This window comes from Meriones unguiculatus, chromosome 19 (assembly GCF_030254825.1).
Source record: "Meriones unguiculatus strain TT.TT164.6M chromosome 19, Bangor_MerUng_6.1, whole genome shotgun sequence".
Classification (NCBI taxonomy): Eukaryota; Metazoa; Chordata; class Mammalia; order Rodentia; family Muridae; genus Meriones; species Meriones unguiculatus.
This window is the reverse complement of record NC_083366.1, coordinates 62,190,270-62,214,725: the sequence shown is the minus strand read 5'-3', so window position 1 is coordinate 62,214,725 and position 24,456 is coordinate 62,190,270. Positions and strand designations below refer to the sequence as shown.

Sequence of the window (24,456 nt, the reverse complement as noted above, 5' to 3'; positions counted from 1 at the left end):
ACCCATCACGGACTATTCAAATAAATTTTGCTGAATTCATACAATGGTATACTGCAAAATCATGACAAACAAATTTAATTGGCAGTTAATAGACTAGAGAGCATGCCTGTGGTGCAGTACAAAACAGAGAATGGGTGTCAGGGAGCCGATGTCCACTCCAGCCCCGCTGACCCTGTGAGTGGACCACTGATGATCATAATGTTAGCGTTTACTTTCTTGTCCGAGGTTTAGAGTGGGAAGCATGGTTCAGTCCCAGGGGCAGTGCTCTGTAGGAGAAAGCAGCACCGAGGCAGTCTGGGAAAGAGCTCTGACGGGAAGAACTCCAGGGGAACTATACCTGGCTCATGCAAAGGGGCGTCATCCCCAGGGACCCTGCAAAGAGCCGCCTACCACCCTGCTTCTGGAGACTTCCCAGGCTCCAGTATTACTCCCTATCCCCTCTCCTGCCAGGAGCCTCTCATGGAAACTGAGGTAAACAGGCGCTAAAAATATACATTCTCCAGGCTCAAGGGGAAAGGATGTGAGGAAAACAAAGTGACCCTGTGTGGTGGACTCCAGGGCAGAGCAAAGCTGAGATGCACAGCTGCTGAGACATATACAGTGGAAAACGACTCTACCTATGCCGGGGACTGGCTGTCTGCATCGTTTTTAAATGAGGGAAGATAACACCTGTTCAGTTACCGGTAATGTCTGTTTAGTTACAGGGTTTCACACATACGTGCAGACACACACACACATGCACGCGTGCACAGACACCTGTACGTTTCTGAACTGCAGAACTTAGGCGAGTTTTCACTCTCCGGTCTCAGGCTTACACTCTGTCAGAAATGTTTCAGGGAAAGGGTCTACCCTTTGGAGTTCTGAGCTCTCCTTCCCGGACTCCCTGCAAGGAAGCAGTTAACCCACACGGGGTGGAGAAGCTGCGCCGACAGACAGAAAAGGTGTGGGAACAGCACATCCCAGCAGCCTGTATGCAGACGAGTTTCCCCTTGGGACTCTTTGTGGGCAGAGAAGAAGCTCCATGTAAACAGTAACTAGGTGGATAGCACAGGCACCTATAGGCAAAAACAATTACTTAAACTCACAAACTTGGCCAGCTGGAATGTTAAGGTTCCTGCTGGCTGCTTACAGCAGATGCTCCATTTGCTAATGCACGGTCTATAGTGTTTTGCAAACCATAATTCGTCGAGTAATGAATTTAGAAGCTTTCTGCCCTAGCACCCCCGTGTCTACAGACACAAAACAAAACAACAAAAGGTGGGCTGTGCCTCCAGGAAAGAAGCTGCAGCTGTGCACACTGACTGCACGCACCTTCCTTGTGGTCTACTGAACACTTGTTTGAGAGGGGGGTTGTTGGGAGGTAGAGAGCTCAGACACGTGACATGCCATCAGCGTGGGCATGCGCTTCACCCAAAAATGGAAGAAGAGCAGTTAGGCCTAGCCCTTGCTCCTTACGACACATTTCAAGTGTCTTGTGTCCGTGTCTCCTGTCAGCTTTCGCTGGAGAATACCATCTCAAATCCTCCCTTCCTCGATGCCCAAAGAAGCACGGAACGGCTGAAAACATTTTATGCGGACCTCCATGAATGCCGTGCAAGCCAAGCACAGGTAAATAATGAACAATACTGGAGGAAAGAAGAAATCTAGCACCAAACTCACGCATAAAGACAAGCACACAAAATTACCACCATTTGTCACGTTTGACAGATGCACATTGTTAAACTTGAGCAGTGTGCGGGTCTTGCAGCTTCCCGAACAGTGGACAGAGTCTAAGGGGATGTTTCCAAACAGCAACTCAAAGCCTGATGACTAGGGAAAGGAAGAACTGTTTCCTCTGCATAGCTGCCTTTCCCTTAACCGGCTTGACGAAGCAGAGACGAATACTTTAAAACCAAAAGGGTCGTAGGTAATAGCGGAGCCTCCTCATCTGGCCCACAGCCCACAGGATGCCGGTGAGATGTGGTCAAGCGCTCAACCGCCACACATCGTGGGCCAGGTGATTCATACTGCTCCTTCCTGCTCAGCCTGTGACCTGTGTCAAGGGAATTTTTCAAGGAAGGGTTTTTATTCAAGGTTGCTGCTCATACTGTGTCAAAGGACATAGCGTTCTTCATACGGTGTTTTTCTTAGCCACAGAGATAGGGCAAAAAGTCTGCAATGTACTCACCTAAGAAAAACTATGGGTGTAGACAACATACTCATAGATGACAGTTAGCTAGAGAGAAGACAGGTAATATACAACTGATAGGTTATAAATGGATAATTTACAGATCACAGGCTCCTGGTAGATGATAGATTATTAATGGTTGATTAATGGATTATAGATGATAGGTAGATAAGAGATAATAGGTAGGTAGATAGGTAATATATAGGTGAGGGATAGAAAGGCAGATTGACGGATAATGGATTTCTTTTGTTGCTTGTTATTGACTCTGCTGCTTCTTTCTTCTGGAGCTTTCAGCTATGCTACCCTGTTAGAAAGGCCTTCCCAGCCAAGAAGATCAATCTTCCATGCCTCTGTGGGTCTCTTTACATGGTGTATTTCCTCAGATTATGTACCTACCATTATCATATACCATTATCATATATATATATATATATCATGTTTTCAGAAGGATCCTAGAAAAATATAGTGCCACTCCAAGACACACCCACTCAACTCTGAATTCTCTTCTCGTGAAAGCATTGCCTGCTTTGATTATTGTAGCTTTGTAGTGAGTTTTGGAATCAGCAGGTATGTTCTCCGACTTCTTTGTTCTTTTCCAAGATTCTCTGGGCTGTTCGAATTCTCTCAGTTTAAAACACGTGGCCACATAAACAGTCCCGAATGTTTCAATCAGGTGCCTTTCCATTTATTTAGTCTCTTTTACCAATAACATGTATTTCTCAGAGTATATGTTTTACATATTTTCATTAAATATATTCCTTGGTGTTTTGGTCTTTTTGAAGTTAGGGATTTCTTTTGCAATCCCATCATATCAAGCCTTGATAGGATAGAGATTGATAGAACGGAGAAATCCTGCTGACTTTTGCACATCGTTCCTGTCTTCTGCCACCTTGCTAAACTGACACCTGTGGTCTTAAATCTGGGGTGAGGGTAAGGTGCAGCCGTATATGAGAACCACACCTTCCACACATCCACCTCCACCCCCAGGACTGTTCTGGGAGATACAGTTATATCTTTCCTTACTGCTTGTGTCCCTTAGCAATGCCGAGTGAAATGAACCTCAGAGAAATGAGTCAATTCCATCAATATCCACAATGAAAACCGGCTTTAGCTAGTTCCAGGCAAAGGAGGGAAGGAAATTTAAGGGGGAAATTATATATATACAACATTTAAATGGTTTTAATTTAGAGAACCTTTAAATACTTTTAATATGGTTCTTGCTACTTTTCCTGGAAAGAGGTACAAAGGTCCACCTTGTAATTCTGAGCAGTCATTCAATATGGGAGATGAAATCTGGCTCCAATCAGAAGTCTCCAGTTCCCACCAACTGAGAGCAATCAAATACTTCTATCTTTATCTCAAGTGATCATGAAACACCTAAATTAAGACACGTGGAGACCGGAATAACCGTGAGGAAAATTTGATGAAAAAGCCACAGTCTGGTCCAGTCCTCACCACAGAGCGGTGAGATCTGGAAACTGGAAGGACATTCCACCAGAGCAGTGGACGAGGGCTCATGGTGGACATCTGCTTCCAACGGAGTAACTCAAGACCTCTCCTATGGACTTCAGAGGCTTTTCCTTTCGCCCAATCAAGGCTTCCTTTCTTACCAAATCCTACTCTAGTCCACAAGAGAGCCATCTGGCCCGGCTGCTACACACACACACACACACACACACACACACACACACACACTCAAAGAAAAGGAAAAAAAAAGAAAAAAACCTCCCATGGCTCAAGGAGAAAGTAAACAAAAAGGCTTGCCAAGTGTACATCCTTCCATTTCCTCCAAAGAAGCATTTTCCTTAGAGTCACAAGCCCTTGGCTGGCATCGGAGTGCCAACACAGACTTGGCACAGACAGTGAGATTAAGCATGCTCTGATTCCACACGGCTGATCCACTGTGCTCATCTGTCTCCTTCTCCCTCCTCCTCTTTTGAGAGTCCTGACCTGAACTCTCACATAGAACCTCTCAACCTCTCAGATGTGAAAACAGCCTCAGCAACAGGAAGGGAACAAAACTCAAACTGACAAAGAGTCAGGAAATCTTTTCAGCCATGCTGTAGGGTTTGGGAGATTATTAAAATAGAATTTACCATTCCACCTCAGGTGTGCAAACACAGGGAGCACTGCCTTCCACTGGAGAACTCACACATAACACAAACATGTTCAAATCATGTAACAAACATAAGGAGTAGTGGGAGAAATGGAAAGAGATATGTAATGAGGAAAAGGGCTACTGTTAGACTCTGCTGTGGCTTGAAGGAGTCTGTCCCCTTCAAAACTCACATGGAGCCGAATTCCCAGTGTCACAGGATTGCAAGAACTGATCTCTGAGACTCAGCTAAGCCTCCACCATCACTGCTGCTCTTAGAATTCATTCTAGCCTTATTATGAGGTTGAGTGACTTCCAAGGGGGACTCGGGGACCCTCTTCTGATCCTCTTTCTGTTGGTTGCTCACCTGACGATGAGGCGAGGGGCTTCCTCTGCCATGCAGCCACAATGTGCTGACATCACCACAGGCCAAAAGCACCAGAGCCAGCCCTTCTCGTGCACAGGCTGATTGTGCCCAGCACTCCGAACAGTGATGTTAAGGTGACAAGCACAGCACATGTCTGAAAATACCTCCCTGTGCTTTCACAGAAACTCCAAAACTGGTATCCTCCATTTCACACAAACCGCATGAGTAATCTAGCCACAAATCTCATGACTAATAATTACAGACTTTGAGGTTTAAACCAGCATCTAATCAGGACTCTTGTCCTTCTGTGTTTCCCTACTATATACTATGTGATTTCTAGATTGTTAGAACAGAGAGATGAGAAAATACTTCTACAACTTGAAAACAGCACCTTGGGGGGGGGGCAGCTAGAAAGATGGCACAATGGTTAAGAGCACTTGCTGCTCTTCCAAAGGACCCAAATTCAGGTCCTGGTAACCGTACTGGATAGTTCAAAACTGCCTGTAGCTCCAGTTCTAATCAGACATCCTCCTACTGGTCTCAGCAAAACATGTTGCACATACGCACACACACAAACATACACACACAAGGACTAATAAAAATTCAGTTAAATTAAGGAAAGTTTAGAGAAAACTGTTTTCTTTCTGAAGATTACCAAGTGTCATCAGGACATGATGAAAGGAAAGAACTGACCCCCACAAGTTGTCCTCTGGCCTCTGCTTGTGTGCTCTGACATGTGCCCCTCCCAACAAAGTTAATTAACCAAAATACAATAATAAAATACTATTATCATTTTAATAGGACATAAGCCTACTAAAGATTAGGCAGGAGCCATATAAAACAGCCTGCCATTGCCATGCCAGCCAGGAAGAGCAGGCGTGCAGCCGTAAAGTACTTTTGTCCAGTTGTGGCAATGGCGTCTATTCCCTGGAGTCATCCACAGCCCACACACAGCAAAGAGGAATTTTGGAAACTGAGGTATTTCTGGGAATAAGAGCAAGCTATGGTCCCAAACTCCACGAGTGGGGGAAGTGGGGGAAATGGTCCAAGGCCAAGGCCTGTAAGTTTGTGTTGACTTTCCTGCACACGTGGTAGGATGCCCAGTGGCTGGGAGCTCTCTAGCTGTGCAGACCAGACCCCTTCGCCTCTTAGATTGCTATTCTCAAGGAGCTTGCTTGAAGTCACTGCTGACCACTCAACCCCATGGCCATCGCTGTGCTGAGATTACATGTTCTTTAGAAAACTCAGATTATTTTCTTTCTCGAGTCACTCCTTGTATCTGCTTCTACACCAAGCTTCCCTATACAGACCATCAGCGACTGGCTGTCCGTTTTGCATTCTGTGGGCCATTCTCCAGTATCAGGAACCACAGGTAGCTCATAAAACTTCATGTGGGCCTCTACCCATTATCTAACAGTGAAAACTACAGAGCTGGTTATGGACCATATTACTATACACTTTTATAGAACTGCTTCTTTTTTTTAGCCAAACACTATAATACAGGAACCAAGACTATGGATCTAGGGGGATGGAAAGAAAGCTCAAAGTTTAAGAGGACTGGCTGCTTGCAGAGTACCTGGGTTCATTTACCAGCGCCCACACAGTAGCTCACAACCACCTGTAACTCCTGTACCAGGGGAGCTGATGCTCTCTTCTGACTTTCGACAGGTACCAGGCACACACTTGGCCAACAGAAATGCATGTATAGCAAAGCACTCATAGAATAAAATTTTCAAAAAGGTAAAAAAAAAAAAAAAGAGTATGGGTCTAAAGTGGGTCACCTGACTCGCCATTGATTTCTTTACCTGCAGACTGCTGCGTGGAGATAAAACACAAGCAAAGAGAAACAGCAACTGGGTACACATGCACAGAAGAAAGTCAAGCATCTTGTTTTTCCTCCTTCCTTGATTTCGCTTTACAGAGGAATAAGCTGAAGGTCAGAAAGACTCAGTCAATGTCGTAAGTTCATGTGGTAAGTAATTCACACGCTTTCCAGTGGCTCAACCCAAAAAAAAACCCAGTCGCTGGGCACTGGAAGTGACTTTGTGCCTTCAGTTAACACACAGCTATTTGTTCCCATGGAAACGAGGTACAGATTTTGTCTCACCTGATTCAGAAGGGGGTGCTTGCATATTTGGAATCCACCATTGGGGCCTTACCTAGCCAACCTTTTATCTCCTTTTCCACGTGGTCTCATCTTATCACTGAGCATGAACTTCTTTGGGGACAAAGCACCTTCCATTATTACTGCCGTGTGCTTTCATTCTTACATGCTCCCTTTGTATGGTTTTTAGATTATAAGCCGTTTAAAAAGTGTGACGATGCTGTATAGAGTCAGACAAAACTGTTCTGCCACTGAGACGCTGCAGACTTTTTAAGAGTAAAGTTTATTTTGCTACAACTGACTCCTGAGGGGGCAGCATGAATGAAACAGACATGCTCTTCTCACATATGGACTAGTGAGGGCGAAAAGCCTGAAAATACCCAGAGTGTCCCAATGTGGGATTTCACTACTCTACTGACTGAAAGGCGTCAATGTTGGGAAGGTCATCCGACCTTGAATACTGACTCAAAACGCACACGCCTTCAATGAGGGAAATCTCCCTCCAGAATTTTCTACACTTAACGTTCAAGAATTTCCATCCGCAAGAGCAGAAACTTATCATTTAGAATCCATTATTATAGGAGGGGCCTAGTTCAACAAATTATTCATTTATTATGTATATGGTATGTGTTTAAGTGTGGGCATGTTCATGCCACAGCGCACATGAGGAGTCAGTCAATTTGTTCCGCCTTCATGTGGGTCCAAGAGATCAAAATCAGGTCATCAGGCTTGTGAGGGAATTCTATTTACCTGTAGAGCCATCTCTCCGGCTTGGAGTCCTTTTCTTCAACATGACACAGCCATAATACCATGCGATACTGTGCAGCGCTTTGTTGTAGGTAAAGCTATACATATAGAAACACCCAGAGTATATACTAAATTATATCTATAAGACTCAAGCTAACTGTTACGTGCAGATACGTACCCATACCTGTGTTTGTAAGTTTTATGCTAGAAAAGACCCTAGAAGGAACATAGAGCAATTATTCATATACTGGACAGTTTAAGTGTCTAACTTCACTTTGCTATGACCATATCACGGTGATAAGTAAATGCTAGCCTCTCTAGCTAAAGAGAGAATGGGAAAAGTGGGGAGGGTGGTGGGGAGGGCAGTCACTGAGGTTCTGTCTTATTTCTAGTTAGTTTCCTGTGCTAAAAGCTTCCCGTTGAGCTGGAGTCTATGGCACTGAAAGCCGTTCTGGGCTGGCAGGGAAGGAAGGCGAGCATTCATCTAGGCAGCCTCCCCTGAGGGCTCTGCTGTCAGGGCCCTGTCATTCCTGCTGGCTTCCTAGCTGCACACAGAGATCCGGGGGTGGGGGAATGGGGGGTCCAACATCTGCGCGTAGATGGCTGAGTAGGCCTCAGAACACGGATGCATCAATCCAAAATACTATTACTCCAGGAAACAAGCTACCGCTATACGTCAGCTTCACCATCCTGACAACGGAGTGCTCTTTAATGCCAGATTAGAGTCACAACAGGTTGAGTGAGGAATGGAGTACCTTGACTGGAGGCCAGCACCACTAGGAACCTAAAACAGGAAGAGAGAGTGCTCCGGTAGAAAAGCACGAAGGTGTCAGTCGCCTGCTATGAAGAGGTAGGAGGTAAGAGGTAAGACACTGTGTGACATGAATACAGGAACATGGTTGGCAGCACAAAAGGCATAATTCACACAGGGACACAGGCATTCTTATCTTGGTGACCTGGTTAGAAGAGTAGCACTTTAAGGTATCTGGTGTCAGTGTCCTAATGGATAACTCAGAGGAGAACCTGGGGACACAAAAACAACCTATATACTCCAAACTGCAAAGCTGGGCTCTGTCATTCCTCCCAGGCCGCTGCCCTTCCTTGTCCTCCCCCAGTATGTGTCTGCCCATCTTCTACCCTCTTCCAAACCTGTCCTCACCACCCTTCTCACAAACAGAGCCTCCAACAGCTCTCTCCTTCCCTTGGCACTGTCCACATGACCCTCTAGTTCCTACCTGTTTCTCTAGGCTCATGCCCAGGCATGGAGCCACTGTCAGCTACACCTTCCAGAACGCCTTTCACTGGAGTTTCTCTGGAGCCTACTCTTCCTGCATATAGAGCTAACACTCCTTCTTGGGATGCTCAGGGTCCCATCAACACCATCACCAAGCAATCTCCTATATGTCTTTCAGTCCCTGCCCCTCAGGAAACTTTTGCTGACCTCTTCTTTGTAGTCGGGTTGGGTCCCCATATGCTCCTACAGTTTGTCTCTTTTCCCTGAGGGTCTTGCCCCCAGCTCCAAAGCAGCATTGAAGACCTCTGATACCTGCCTTTCATGCTGTGATTATCCCTGCACCATAGCAGCACCAGCGGAGGGATAGAATCTGGACTAAGATGAGAATAGGCTTAGAGAAATCGGAAAGTTTTCTAGGAGCTTCTGGCTGAGGTTTTCGTGTTTGGACAGATAGCACACTGATAAGTGATGTGAAGAGTTAGACATGAGCAAAGCTAAGCTTCACAGAGCTTGAAGGCTGAGTGGGGAGGGAGGTGGGAGGACCTGGGAGGACATGGAGGAGGGGAAGGGATGTGATCAAAATACAATGTATGAGAGAAATTTTAATAATGTGTGAGGTACTTGAAGAGTATGCTCTAGAAATAAAAGAGCTACTGAGTAGCCATTTATAGTCACCAACCACCATCTTTTTGTAACTTCCTCGTGAAACAGCAATAAAACTTTGATCCACATTATAGCAAGACCTCCTGACCCCAGTTTTCTCAGCAGGGAAAGACCTGAAGTACTTGCTCAGCTCCTGATCAAGTCGAGATATTGTAGATTTGATAGTTGCTTCCACCGAACTGAGGTAAAGAGATGAGTGCTGTTTGTTAATTACACATTCCAAGGAGGTGAGCCCAGTCCAAGAGTTTCACCCATGGAAACAAAGTGCGTCCTTCAGTTTCTATAGAGTTGTGTGACTACATTAATAAAGCAAGAAAGAACACCTCTAAAGACTTTCTCCAGCACCTTGTTAATCTAGACAATAGAAGGAGAGAAGGTCAAGACTGTGAGGTGCTCGTCTATGAAGAATAATAGAAAACACCTTTCCAGATTATGGATCTTAGGGGCTCTCACCGAGAAGAAGAAGAATTTCAAGACCTGTCTTCAACTAGACTGCCCAGAAATGAGAAGAGGGGGGTTCAGTGGATAGAGTGATTGCTGTTCCTGTGAGGACCTGAGTTTGAGTCTTCAGAACGCATGTGAAAACCAGGTGGACAGGGTGTGTCATAGGTAGAGGAGAGGCACGGTGACGGGAGCAGCTCAGTCTGTCACCTTGCTCACATGATGGTCGTCAAGAAACAGACAACTAGCCTGCGGCCAGGAAGCAAGGCAAAGCATAGTGTCCCTTTCTTTAGAAATCACTCTTTCTGACTCTGTCTCGGTCTCTCTCTTCCTCCCTCCCCTCCACCTGAGACACTGGGCACTGATCTTTTCCGGTCCTCTCACTGGGACTATCGCCTCCCCGACACATCTTATGTGTGCCTGCACCTTTACATGCGTGCACGCAGAAATCTTTAATCTCCATTAGCCTCCTTCAGCGTCAGAGCCCACCAAGCACCCCCAGCCTGAGACCTACATTGCTTCCTTCTTCTCCTAGGTATTTTTACAGCTTGCACCGCATTTCTTTTAGGTTTCTTCTCCAATAATGTCTTACCTAGACTTCACCTAGAGTAATGGAGCGCTCCCGTCCCCACAGCACTCCCTATCTCCCTTCTTCTCCTTAGCATTTTTTGAAGTCACGTTATTATCTGACTTCTATATTTACACAGTGTTTTTACCACGCACTAAATTAAATCTTAGGCTATTTGAAAATTGGGCTTTCATACAATTGTTCACCATTACATTCTAATCATGTCAGAATTGTTTCTGATCCAGTAAATGCTTATTGAATGAAATCCAGGCAAGATTTAAGGCCATTCTCTTAAGTGATGAACCACACAGGCATCCAGGAAAAGGACCTTCTTCTAGAGGCCAGGACCCTGGCAACCTAAGGTACCTTCCAATTTTAGGAGTAAAGCTATGACAAAGTCATTGGGCCCTAGGAATATAGTTTTCTGTGCTTCTTTTCCGCCCTTGACACATTATTTACTGCTTGCCTTGACTAAGTGAGTGGTGAGCACAGGGCTTGGATGAGATCATGGGTCCAGGAAGTCAGTGCCTTCCTGAGTCATCTCTAACCTATTTCTCATGCTGTCATTATTCATTCCTACCCCTTGGATACCACCTGACCTGGCAGCAGCTCAGTTGTCAGTAGGAAAACAACATCAAAAACATCATTTTAAGCCAGCAATTTAACCGTAGACACAAAAGCCATCACATAATCATTAAAACAGACATAAACAGTGAGTGCACTGAGGTCATTTTACAAGACACAGCTAAATTCATTTGACTGATGGCTGACTACTCAAAAACAAGGTTAGGAAAAAGCATAAATCCAACCTCCGATACATATATATGAGGTGAATTTATGTGGCCTAGACTCAAAACCTACAGGATCCCCCCTGCAACTTCAGATAGCTTACACTCGGAACCTACAGAACAGTAAGAGTGACAGGACGCATCCGTCCATCCAAGATCAATCAAAATTATGGGAATCAGGACGGGGGACAAGTTCAAAGCTTCAGGAAAAACCAGCAAGTAATGTGATCAGAAGACAAAAAGAAAAGGGCTGTTGACGTCATCCTGCAATAAGATGCCTTTTTATTTCTGGCAGTTCCAGTGAGTTCTAGGTAAAATTTATTGAAAATGGCTGTGCCTTCTCACTGTCAAAAAACAAAACAAATCAACAAGCAAGCAAAGCCTGCAGACTACCAAATAATGACAGCTCAAGAAAATTCCACCTGAACTGTGTAGATCTGCCAAAGGTGTGGCCATCTCCACCTTTAAAGTTGCCCGTTCAATGGTACAATCATTTTTAGTTATTGTGATCAATGTAAATATCACAGTTTTTTTTCAAATCTGTCCTGAACCTAGTGTTTGCTTTGTGATCATCTGTGTATTGTATGTATTCTGTAGAGTTACACTGTACTGAAATATTAGCTTTCTTGTTATGATAAAAGTATGTATTGAGTACATTTTGCTAGCCTGATTGCTTAATCTTTTTGCTGTAAACTTTTTTAATTTTTTATATTAATTATAGTTTATTCACTTTGTATCCCAGCTGTAAGCCCTTCCCTCATTCCCTCCCAATCCCACACTCCTACCCTCATCTCCTCCCATGCCCTTCTCCAAGTCCACTGATAGTTCATGTCTCTGACATGAACTCAGTGGCTGGCTCTTTGATCACCTTCCCCTGTGGCAGGAAGTAGCCTTACCAGGCCACAGAGAAAGACAATGCAGCCAGTCCTGATGAGACCTGATAGGTTAGAGTTAGATGGAAGGGGAGGAAGACCTCTCCTATCAATGGACTTGCTTGGTCACAAATAAAGTTACAGTTAGGAGGGATAAACTAGGGAAAACTAGTCTTGAGTGTCTTTGGATAGAAACATGAGACCCCTGATCTATTTTTGGAATTTAAGTTCAAAGGTGCAATAGTAAGCCATGATAGATAGATAGATAGATAGATAGATAGATAGATAGATAGACAGACAGACAGACAGATACACACAAATACATATCCATCTTTTGGTAAATGGCTGAGGAAGATGGTCAAATTCACCTCTGTATCAGCACTGCTTCCTCTAGGACAGTTTTAAGAGACAGAATGGGGGCTGGAGCAATGGCTCAGTGGTTAAAAGCACTGGCTGCACTTCAAGGGACCTGGGTTCAATTCCCAGCATCCACATGGCAGTTCACAACTGTCTGCAACTCCAGTTCCAGGGAATCTGAAACCCTCACACTGCTATACATGCAGGCAAAGCACCAATGCACAGATAATGAAACTAAATAAAATTTTTAAAAGAGACAGAATGGCTCTATACACAGGGGATGGAGGAACGATAGTGATGCTAGCTTACTCCAGGTTTGGAAGTGAGCTAGCCTCTGTACTGGGATCCTCTTTGATACCTTCTTTGTTGACCCACAACAGGCATTATCAACTCCTCTTGCTCAAAGGCAAAAATCAGACAGCTCGAATTTACCCCAAATCTTATACCACTGGATGGCAAGGCCTGACCGAGCCTGGCTCTTCCATCATTGTGTCTGGGCTCTTTGATACAGCTGTGCTGTACCGTAATGGAAGAAGGAAGGTGCAGTAGCAAAATGTGATCACTTTCCTAATAAAGGTCTAGTCAGAGGCCAGGAAAAAAGAACTGCGGGTTCTCGGCCTCATCTCAGTTACCAACCCCGTGCACACGTGTAAACACACATGCATACACACAGGCAGTCCTTCCTCAACTATGTCTCCCGGACCATCTTTTCTTAAAGGTCACTCAACAGGCCCTGAAGGAAAGCAGGACTTGACTGAAAGAGTTGTGTTTTCCTCTCACTTTTTAAACATTGGAAAATCCATTTGGCTGTAAAAACTGAATAGTAAAAAAAAAAAAAAAAAATCTAACTACCTCGAGCCAATAAAGAGTAATGGAAAAAAGCAGGAATATGGTTACACTCTTATTTTCTTTTCAATCAACACATCCCGACTTTAATCTGGAAGGTAAATAGGCCATGCCCAACATACCAACTCTTTCCAGGTGAAATTATCTAGGTTATAAAAACAAGCAACAACTGTGCTCTCATTGTCCTCCATTCATGGCTGACAGAAACAGCATCTAAAGGAAATCAGAGGCAAGCACTGCCCCAAGAGAGCAAACCCATGATTTCCACCACTTTGAAAAATTTTTCCCTTGACTTAAAGTGTCCAGAATTATCTGAAAGAACAAGTCTCAGTAGCTATAAATGAGCCACAGATGACAGCTAACGCCTGTACTCTTAGTCCTTGGGAGGCTGAGGAGAGAAGACTGTCAAAAGTTTGAGACCAGTCTGGGCTATACAGCACGTACAAGGCTAGCCAAGGCTACACAGCAAGGCTGTGCCTCAAAAAAGAAAAGAGAAGAGCCAGAGAAGGTGTGGTAGTCTGAATGAAAATGGCCCCCGTAGACTCAGAGAGAATGGCATCATTGGAGGTGTGGCCTGTTGGAGTAGGTGTGGCCTTGTTGGAGAAAGTGTATCCCTGGGAAGGGCATTGAGGTTTAAGAAGCTCAAGCCAGAGCCAATGTCTTTCTCTTCCTGTGCCTGGATATAGAACTCTCAGCTACCTCTCCATCATTATGTCTGCCTGTGTGCCACCATTCTTGAATGCCATCATTTCCTGCCATTGTTAATTAATGACAATGGATTAATTAACTCTCTGAACTGATGTAAGCCAGCCCCAATTAAAAGCCTTTCCTTTATAAGAGCTGCTGTGGTCATGGTGTCTCTTCACAGCAACAGAAACCCTAACTAAGACAGAAGTGGAGCTTGGATTTTCATGTTTCTATTCTTTCTATTGATAAATGAAAACAAAGAAAAGAAAAAAAAAGGAGAGAAACTCTTGGCATTCTGTCTATTATTAGTTTACAACCTTCCTGAGATACTCAGCCTTCAGAGCATAAGAAATAATCACACAGTCTCTCTTACTGTAATCCAGCATATCTACCCCTTTGGACCCACAGTGTATTGTAAAGCCTAGACTTCATCCACGTGAGTGGGTACTGCACCTATGTCTGTATCTTCCAGTTCCCTTGCTTTTTCCCTTGCAGATGCCTCTTTCTCTATATTAAAGCCAAGCATGGAGTTCAACGAAAGAAACCATCTCCACAAGTAGCACATCTAAAGGGATGGTTCCCTGCAGTGCTACGCATTTCATTCCTTTCTCTGATGCCATTTAGAGCCAGAATTACCGACATTAGAGCATCTAAAGCATGCTCTTCAGAGAACCTGTTGTGGAGTAACCAAAGGGTTAAAATGTGCCAGGGACTGGAGAGATGGCTTAGTAGTGATGAGCACTGGCTGCTCTTCTGGAGGTTCCAGTCTCAGCACCCACAAGGCAGCTCATACCTGTCTGAAACTCCAGTTCCAAAGAATCTCGTGCCCTCTTCTGATCCCCTTGGGCACCAGGTACATGCGGTGCACAGACGTACATGAAAGAAAAACACTCATACACATAAACTTAAAATTTTTAAGTTAAAAATAATTAAAAATAAAAAGTGGCAGAGACTGGGAACAGAACTCAAGTCCTCTGCAAAAGGCAGCAAGTGCTTTTAAACACTGAGTCATCTCACTAGCTCCTAGCTACGCTTTTGTATCATGTTTTGAATAAAATGAAGAAGCGCATCTCTAACCCTAGAGATGTTCCAATAGTACGTCAGGCAAGTCTGATTCTAATTGCAAATTTACCAACACTAATGCAATCACACATGTTCAGCTCACTGTTTTGGTAGATCACAGGTAATGAGGTATCAGGAGGTCAGGGAACAGTAATGTTTAGAGGTGCAAAAACTCCCAGAAAATTGAGAAGGACCAAAAATATCAAGCCGTTTGACTTTCTGCTTCTGAGCCGTCTGTAACAATAAGGAAGAATGAATCTAGATGACAGAATAATATAATTGTTCAAACTCCAACTCCCAAATCACTGAGAAACCACAAGCAGTTGCACTGTTTTTAATTAGAAACCAAAAACTACTAAAACAATAATGCATCAACATTAGCTTCTTATGGAGTTGGAATGCAACCTTTGGCTGGATTCTTTTCCCAGCATTGACGCACAAGCTTGAAGTCTGCCCTACGCACTCGCACCGCAGAAACTGAATCTCATATCCTGCCCTTAAACACCAGGCGCTGTGAGAGGAAAACTTCCATCCTGGTCTTCACTAAATGTTGCTTCTGATTCACGAGTTCCAAAGGGTGGGAAGGGTCAAAAGCATGTAAGACAGACAGAGAAGCCATCGCTTCTGTTAGCTGGGTTCAGAACGTAAGCAAGACCAAGGGAAAATGGCCATCCTCAGATGGCAAGGGCCCTTCTTCCCTTTCCATAACACAACACAAACTGGCAAGATGAAGGGGCAACATCAATAACCCCCCGGAACTCAGCATCTTCCCCACGCCCACAGTCCTACTTGGCTTTGCAGGCTTCTGCTCCCCCCAGTCCCTGTTTCCCCACCGTATACAACATCCCTGTTTACTCTGCTCGGCGTTTGTTTCAAAGCCCTCTTTGACGGATTACAACAGCAGTTCTCAACCTCCCTAATGCTGCCACCCTTTAATACAGTTCCGCATGTTGTGGGGACCCCAACCATAGAAGTATTTTTGTTTCTACTTCATAACTGGAATTTTCCTTGTGTTATGAATCATAATGTAAGCATCTGGTATACAGGATGCCTGATACGAAACCCCTATCGGGGCTTCGACCCACAGGTTGAGAACCTCTGGATTATAAGCTCCTATGAGCAAAGATCTTCTCTGAGTTTTGTTTCTCTAACTGAGAACTCCTGGTGTGGCCTGACAGGGGTGTGCTGCATAAACAAATGGCCTCTCTTTGCCATCTTTCAGTCCTACAGAATCCCATTCTTTTTGTCTCCTGTCTGGATACTTGAACCAAGCATCCTTTAAGGAAACCACTAACAAAGGTGACAGGCATTGATAACAAACATCACTAACAGAGGCAAGCTCATCCTGGACGTCTGTGTCATTGTTGTTGCTGCTTACTAATGCAGAGGAAGAATTATCCAGCACATTTTAGAAGTAACAGAACACAAGACATGAAAGACATTCATTTCAGAACACTCGGAGAACTTCTTAGAGATGATGGCTAGCTTAGGACATGGCCCAATGTTTTGTCTTGTTCCTGAACAAGAATCTTTAGAACGGAAAGACTGCACTTACTCAATAATTACTTTTCTCTGGATGTGGTGGGACACACCTAGCTCAGAACTCAGGAGACTGATCGAGAAGACATGAGTTCAAGTCTAGCCTGGGCTATATAGCAAGTTAAAAGCAAGCTGGAGCTACATATATACATAGGCACACCTTGTCTCAAAATCTCAAGAGTCAGGATAGAGCACTTCCCCAGCATGCATTAGATCCTGGTGCCATTCCAAACTCTATCTCCACCACATAAGATAAAATCTAAATAAATAAGTAATAATTAATTATACACATTGTTTACTTAATAAAAACAACACTAATCTGTTCACTATCCCTGATGCAAAATGAACTAAACGTACGTTTGCTTTACACAGTGGAGTCAAACTGAAGCAAACTCCATATAGCACAGAAATAAAACTTTCATGATTTTTCCCTTTATAGCTTCCCCATGATGCAAACATTAAGGAAAACTTACAGCTGTACAATAGATGCACTGGCATTCTTGGAGCATGGTCATCTTGTCCAGAGACTGTTCACACAGGCAGAGCTTGCAAGTGACAAGGGGGGCTGGAATCAGGTCTCCAGAAGCTGGGTTTTCAGCAGTCATGGTCAGACAGTGGAGCCCATCAATGGAGCCCATCAGCCTGTCTTCAGCCGCCTCTATCCCTACAGAAAAACCCAGGGTAAGAAATGTTATCGCCATAGATACAGCTAATGCTAAAAACATGTGTTTGGATATCTGGCTGAGCCAATCCTTATTCCTCACCCTCAGTGATTTCTAAAAGTATAGTTGGTGTATTTCTGAGAGCTAGGAGATGGAACATTCCTGATCTTGGCAGGGTCTTTCCAAGCCCTGAAATTTAAGCTGGCCTCACCTCACTGTCCTCATGTAAGCTAACTGTGGGAGTCAAATGATCACAAGACAGGGAGGAGAGGGATGAGACGATATTGGTTGAGTGTACAATTCTGGATGCACAGAATGAGGAAGGTTTGGAGAACACTAGTACAACACAGTGACTCCAGCTACTTGGCAATTGCTGAGAGCAGATTTTTAATGATTCTCACCAGGAAAACAGAAATAAGCATGAGAGGTGATGATTACATTAATGCTCTTTCATTTACTCATTCCGTGTGTATGCATACCTTAAAACATCACATTCTGTATCATTAATTATGCCTCATAAAGCCGGCACAGAAGATATGAAATTAATACTGTAAACAAACATTCCATTTGGTAGGTACAAGCAGTGGTTTGAAGGAGAACTGTCCCCCACACACCTGGTCCCCAGCTGGTGGCACTGCTTGAGGAGGTTAGGAGAAAGTGTGGGCATTGAGAGTTTAAGCTTTACCCCACTACTACTTCACTCTATATTTCCTGGGGTGCCAAGGAAAATGTGAACAGCCAGCTTCCAGCTCTGGCTACCACGCCTTCCTCACCATTATGGACTCTAGCCCTTTGGAACCATTAGCCAAACTAAACTCTTTCTTCCTTAAAGTGCTTCTGGCCATGGTATTTTCCCATGGTGGTGGAGAGGTAAGTAATACAGTATATCACTATAATCACTACAGTCAATGTGACTGGCTCAGAAAACATAAACAGGCCGTCTCTCCAAACACAGTTCAAGAACTGCCAGATGGACTGGGAAGTAGCTCAGTGATACAGCGCTTGTTAAGGATGTGTGATTTCATCCTCAGAAACACTAGAAGAAATGATCACGTGGTCCAGCAATTCCACTCCTGGGTATGTGTTCCCACAAGAACTGATAACAGAGTCTTAAGGAAGAATTTCTCTGAATTATTAACATTGTTCATAGCAGTATTATTCATTGGCTGCCGGAAAGGAAATCAAACTAAGTACACATCAACAGATGAATGAACCTTGTCCCAAGCATAAGAAGAAACAATGCACAGTAAATACACGATATTGAGGCTGCTACTAACCCAGTAAGCCGTTTTGAAAAAAATAAAAATAAATGTTTTACTTGCCGGAAGTATACACTAAAATACTAATAAAAGTACAGTAGAATAAATATAAAAGACACTAACACAGATTCTTACTATCATGAACCAGTCATTATTTACTACACACAATCGTATGTGCTGTTTATGTCTGGCGATACTATAGGTTCATTTATGCCAGTGTCCTACAAATGTGGCTAATGTGCTAAGTTACAACATTATGGCAGCTACAGATGTCACTGTGGTATGGGATGTTGCCAACAACATTAATACCTTATGGGACCATCATGTGTGTGGTTCTTTATTGATGGAAACATCAGGATGAGCATTACAACTTATACATAGATACAAGACCACTGAAGCAAGAATGAAAGACAAAATTGGAGGTGACACAAAAGGGGAAAGTCAGTGACATCTTTGCTCATCAACCACAAAGTGTCAGCAGTTACTAACCCTAATAATCTAAGTAGTAATAAATGACGTGGTTCAAAATCAGTTAAGGGGGAAACTAACCAATGATTAGTTTCCAATATGGAAGCCATGCTATTCCTGGGCAAAGGCCCAATAAAATTCAAGACTTAGTGTTCTCATCTTACTAATGATTAAAGAGTTGTCATCTAAGAGCAAACTAAAATCAAATTAATGCACACATCAAGATTGAGACTTTGAGCTTTCAGACTTCCCTTTGGGGTCACGTAAGAGCAAAATAGATGGATGGATAGATAGATAGATAGATAGATAGATAGATAGATAGATAGATAGATAAAAATAATGTCATCTCTTCCTACGGTTATGTAAGAGAAGAGCAAAATAGATAAACGATAGATAAATAGATAGATAGATAGATAGATAGATAGATAGATAGATAGATAGATAGATAGATGGATAGATAGATGGATAGATCTCTTGGTCATCTTTCTAAGACTTCCCAGCACACCCTCTCATAGTCCCACCAATTTACCCCTCACTATGTCTTCTCATCTGAATGCAACTAGTAAATGCTTCTTGAGTAGGGCAAGAGGAACTGTCACAAGTCAGAACCATCTCGCACCTCAAATATCAATTACCCTTCAGAGCCAACTAGAGCCAGGCATGGTGGCACACATCTGTAATCCCAGAATTCAGGAGGCAGAGGCAGGAGAATCTTTAGTTCAAAGACAGCCTGGGCTATATAGTGAGATCATGTGTCAAAACTAATTGAATACATATAAACATACATACATACATACATAAGAATTTAAGATGCAAGTTGGAGGAGGTTACTGTGTGACACAATGCTTTCTTCAAACCTGGCTACTGCTCACTTTCTTATGGCCTTGCCTGGTTTTGCTTTCTAGAAGGAAACTGCATGCTGGGAAATTTAAAGCTAGGAGTGTGTGTGTGTGTGTGTGTGTGTGTGTGTGTGTGTGATGCCATGGTGCACTCCTGTGGTCAGAGGACAATATGAGGGAGTTGGTACTTTCCAGGAACTGAACTGTGTGTTCTAGGAACCAGCACATGTTGTAAGGCTGACACTGAAAGTGCCTCTAAGCGCTGAGACATCTCACTGTCTATATGGGACAAGTTTTTTAATGTATTCCTGAAAACATAGACACAATTGGATGCCTCTTAGAAACTGTCTTAGACATACTTGTGGTCTGTTTTTTTGTGAGACAGGGTCTCTCTATGTAGCCTTGGCTATCTTGGAACTCTCTCTGTAGACCAGGGTGGCATCAAACTCAGAGATCTGCCTGTCCCTGTCTCCCCACTGTCAGGATTAAAGGTGTGCTCCACCACACATGGCTCGTACTAGTGTTTTTAAAGACAGAGCTATTGGTTATATTTTAAAAGATCTACTGAAACTTCAGTGTGTCTCTATTCACATCTATGATTTTACTCCTTAGTTTTTTAGTTACCTGCCTAGAGACTATGAAACCAAAGTTCTAAAAAGATTCAAAAGTAAAACATGGCCTCTGCATCCAGTTCCTGCCTTCAGGTTCCTGTCTTGAGTTCCTGTCCTAATCTCCCTCAGTGCTAGTGTGAGCTGAACGTTGTAAAGTAAGATAAACCCTTTCCTGTCCATGTTGCTTTTGGTCATGGTATTTATCAGTAGAACCCCTAAGACACCCTCTCAATTCCTCCTGTCCCCCTCATCAGCCACTCCCTTGTAGGCACACAGGCAATTCACACCCTTTCCCTTTCTGGCTTCAAGCAAGGCCTGCCTTCCACAGACAGCTGCCAGCTCACTCAGACTGGCCCACGGGCTTGTGTGGCTTGTTCTGCCTCATACCTCACACTCTTAGTCTAACAGAGGAAAGCGACTTGATTGATCCACCCTGCCACTTGCAAGGTAACAAGTACAATTACCTTTACAGTTATTATAAATGTAATTGTGCCTCTTATTGGGTGTCCAGAATCCTTTGGGAAAAAATTTTGGCAGAGAGGACAAGGGGGTGCTGGAAAGAGAATTCTGGCAGCTTTCTTCACGTTTCAACTTTCAAAAGCTTGTGGCAGGTTTCACTTGTTTACATATACCTAGCTCTATGGCCAGATGGTGTGAGGAAGGAAAACCACTTTCGACCATCCTGTTTTGTACAAAATTACCAGAATCAGGGACCTTCTATCTGCTCCAAGTGTTTCTTGCACCATGAAGCGTTTGTTATGAGAAGCAAGCGCTGCCCGATAGGAAAGGGCAGGAAAGTCGCTTCCCTCGTGTGTTTTCATTAGGCTTGCCAAAGAAAGGAATACTTGAGAAGCTGTGCTGGAAGCACAGGATGCATGAGGAATTTCCATATTCTGCTGGTGGCCTGAAAAAGCAATCTGCTCCAGAAACTCCGAGGGCGGTGAGAGCCAACATTCAGAGTATTTTTAACTTATGTAGCTTGTGCCTGTTTGACTATTCAGAACCAAAGCAGTTACCGTGTGTGTGTGTGTGTGTGTGTGTGTGTGTGTGTGTGTGTGTGTGTGAAAGAGGGGGGGTGAGTGTGTATACACAAGATAATCTAATTGGAAGGAAAAGCATTTGATTAAGGTACTAATGTAGCTATTTGGAAATTTCTCTACATTGTCTTAGAACCTTGCAAAACATTTACAGAAGTGGAGAGGGCACAATTACAGACTTGAGCAAAAAAAGAACACCAGCAAAGTGGATCAGCTGGATAAAAAAAGTGAATCAGCTGGATATTACTGATAAACCAGAACGTCAGTAAAAGTCTAGTTCGTCTATGCTGAAGTCTTAATTCCCAGCTACGCTACAGTGACTCGAGGACAAGGGCCAAACAGAAGAGGCGTCACGTGAATGCTTTCAAATTGTTGATGTGACCTTGAAAGACACTGGGCCATCCTCGGAGTGGGCTGGACTCGTGGCTGTGGCGGGAGCTTCTGAGGGAAGGCTTTAGGAAGGGCCGGCCCTGGGGCCGTGCAGCTCACGTGCCAGCTGTGTAGTGGAGGGCCTCAGGCCGTGTCCACTCTAGAACTAGCAGAGTGGACAACAGCAACCTGGAGTTCTCACCTCTTCCTTGTTAAGAAAGCTCTGCCAACACTGGCTAGGCACAACGGTGAGAGTCCATGCGGTTGTCCCTGGGTATTCATAAGGCATTAGCTCAGAGCATCTTCCCCTCAGGTGCCAGGACTCACGGGCGCTCAGGTCCCTGATCACAAAACGGCATGGTATCGCACATAACCCATGCATATCCTCCCGAACGCCGTAAATGATATCCAGACAATACAAAAGCCACATGAATAAGCATCACATTATACTGTTTAAGAAATGATGACAAGAAAAATCTGCATAGGCTTAGAACATGTACAGCTATTTTTCTGAGGTTTTGGGGTTTTGTCTGTTGTTTTTTCTTGTTTTGTTTTGAACATTCATTTCTCAAGGAAGGAGGGGCAATAATACCATGCTTCTTCCCAGGGCATGCTACAGTGCACGATGCAGAAGCCAGAGGGCAACCTCTTTCCACCAGGTAGGTCCCAGGGATTGGACCCAGGTTGCCAGCTTCGGTGGCAGCAGGAGCCTTTATCCGCCGGGCCATTTTGCTGGCCCTTTCTGAACAACTTTTTTAATTGTTTTATTTTCTCATTGTTACTGGTGCATATGTGTCTGTGTATGTTGTATGTGGAGGTACCAATAGGAGCCAAAAGGGGGTGTCAGAGCCCCAGGAGCTGGAGCTATAGGTGAGCTGTCCGATGCAGGTGTTGGGAAGCAAACTCTGGTCCCCTGCAAGAGCAAGCATTGCTCTTAACTGTTGGGCCCACTTCCCAGCCTCGCTTTCCAAACACTTTTGACAAACCATCCAAACCCACGGATTTGAAACCTCAAGATTCAGAGGGTGACTGTACAGTGTTGATCCTTGCACTGCCGCCCGGGGAAGTAGTTTGTTTTAGCTACTGGCTCATGTTTTTAACAGGACCTACTAGTGACTTAACTGGTACTGGTTAAGGCTAATAAGCTGCTGCCCTTCAAACCGGTCCAAGACGGAAGGCAGATGTATTCACTGGGGATGTAGCTAAAGCAACAGCAAGGGCAGTGGAGGTGCTAAGGGAGACCAGGGCTCCTGGCAGCCCTCCACGCTGGCCAGTGTGCTTCTCTTTCCGACTTGGCTCTCTGACCGGTGTTCTGACCCTTCGGGGACAAGATGAACCACTGCATATCAGTAACATCACTAACAGTTCCCCTGCACGGCCCGTGACTAAGGGCGGGTGGATCGCAGGCAGACTCACCAGCACCCAGAGGAGCATGGCTTCTGCAGCACAGCTCATATCTATGCAGCTGCCCCTCAAGCGAACAGTGCCCAAGGCCAGGGAGCACACACAAGGTGTCCCTCCTAACAGACTTCATCGTCGGTACTGATAACAGAGAATCTTTACTGGCGTCAAGAAATATTTAGTTTTTAGATGCAATGGGCGTTGATAACCATCCCCCACCCCCAGCCTCGAGGCAGGAGCGCTGAGAAATGTGCCTTGTAAGGGGCTCCATTCCTCACCATAATCTCATGGCCTCATCCAGAGGAACTGAGAGACAAAGACCAGACCCCGAGGTCTGTAATTCCTTGGTCTCAAAGCCTTTGTCTCCACAGTTCCAATTACAGAAATAAGAGCACAGCTTTGTAGCTTGCAGACCACAGCCTTCTGGGAAAGGCACTGATGACTGAACACAGTCGTGCATGGCTTAGCAGCTGGGGAGGTCCGGTCATTGTGTGAGCACCCTAGTGCACCATACATACACGACTAGAAGGCGGGGGGGGGCACGCAGCCTGGCCTCGCACTGTACTGAGAGGCGTGGTGAGCACAGTGTTGTGTGTTTCGCCTGTGAAACGTGGCACCTCTCAGAGGACACTTTTTAAATACACAGTGGCGGTAGACTCAGACAACAAAAACACACAACACAAACCAATAATGTCCTTGTGTATGATCACAACCGGTTATTGCATGTTGTATACAGCTGTATGGCCTGCACCGCTGTGCTACAGGCACTCCAGTTCCCTGATTACACTGGAACTGTCATAACACATAGGGATATTTCTGTAGTCCCTAACTAGGTGGTAGAAATGGACTTGCTTTGTTATAATTGATGGAACCACCGTCACATGCACAGGAGGTAGGCGATGCACAGAAATGCCATATCCAGTGTATAACTCTATCACTGCCATCTTTTTGGTGGGTGGAAAGGAAGAAAAAGCATGAGGAGGGAGGAATGGGAGCATCTTTAGGGAAGGAGCAGTGTCCATGTGGCCCAGAATGGCCCTGAATTTCACCATTCTCCTTCCTCTACCTGCTGAGGGCAAGGATCATAGGTAAGCACACATGCCTGGCTGTATGTGGTGCTGGGGGCTGAGCCCGGGATTCGTGCCAGGCAAGCACTGCACCGAATGAACCACATCCACAGTCCTAGGAAGGGGGTCTTAAGTCTCATAAAGGACTATTTCCTAAAGAATACGTTTGCTGTTTAAAATTCACATATGAATAAAGCCCAGAAAAC

At 44.5% G+C, this 24,456-nt stretch overlaps 1 protein-coding gene across 2 annotated transcripts in view; it reads right to left on the bottom strand.

Annotated features, from left to right (window-relative positions):
* The window catches only part of Rnf144b (ring finger protein 144B), a 64,268-nt gene that overhangs the window by 34,478 nt on the left and 5,334 nt on the right, over positions 1-24,456 (bottom strand). For both annotated transcript variants that reach the window (XM_021639026.2, XM_060372850.1), the window contains exon 2: positions 17,011-17,201. In XM_021639026.2, coding sequence (XP_021494701.1) covers positions 17,011-17,175 — 165 coding nt within the window. In that variant the 5' untranslated portion in view covers positions 17,176-17,201. The remainder of the gene's footprint in view (positions 1-17,010; positions 17,202-24,456) is intronic.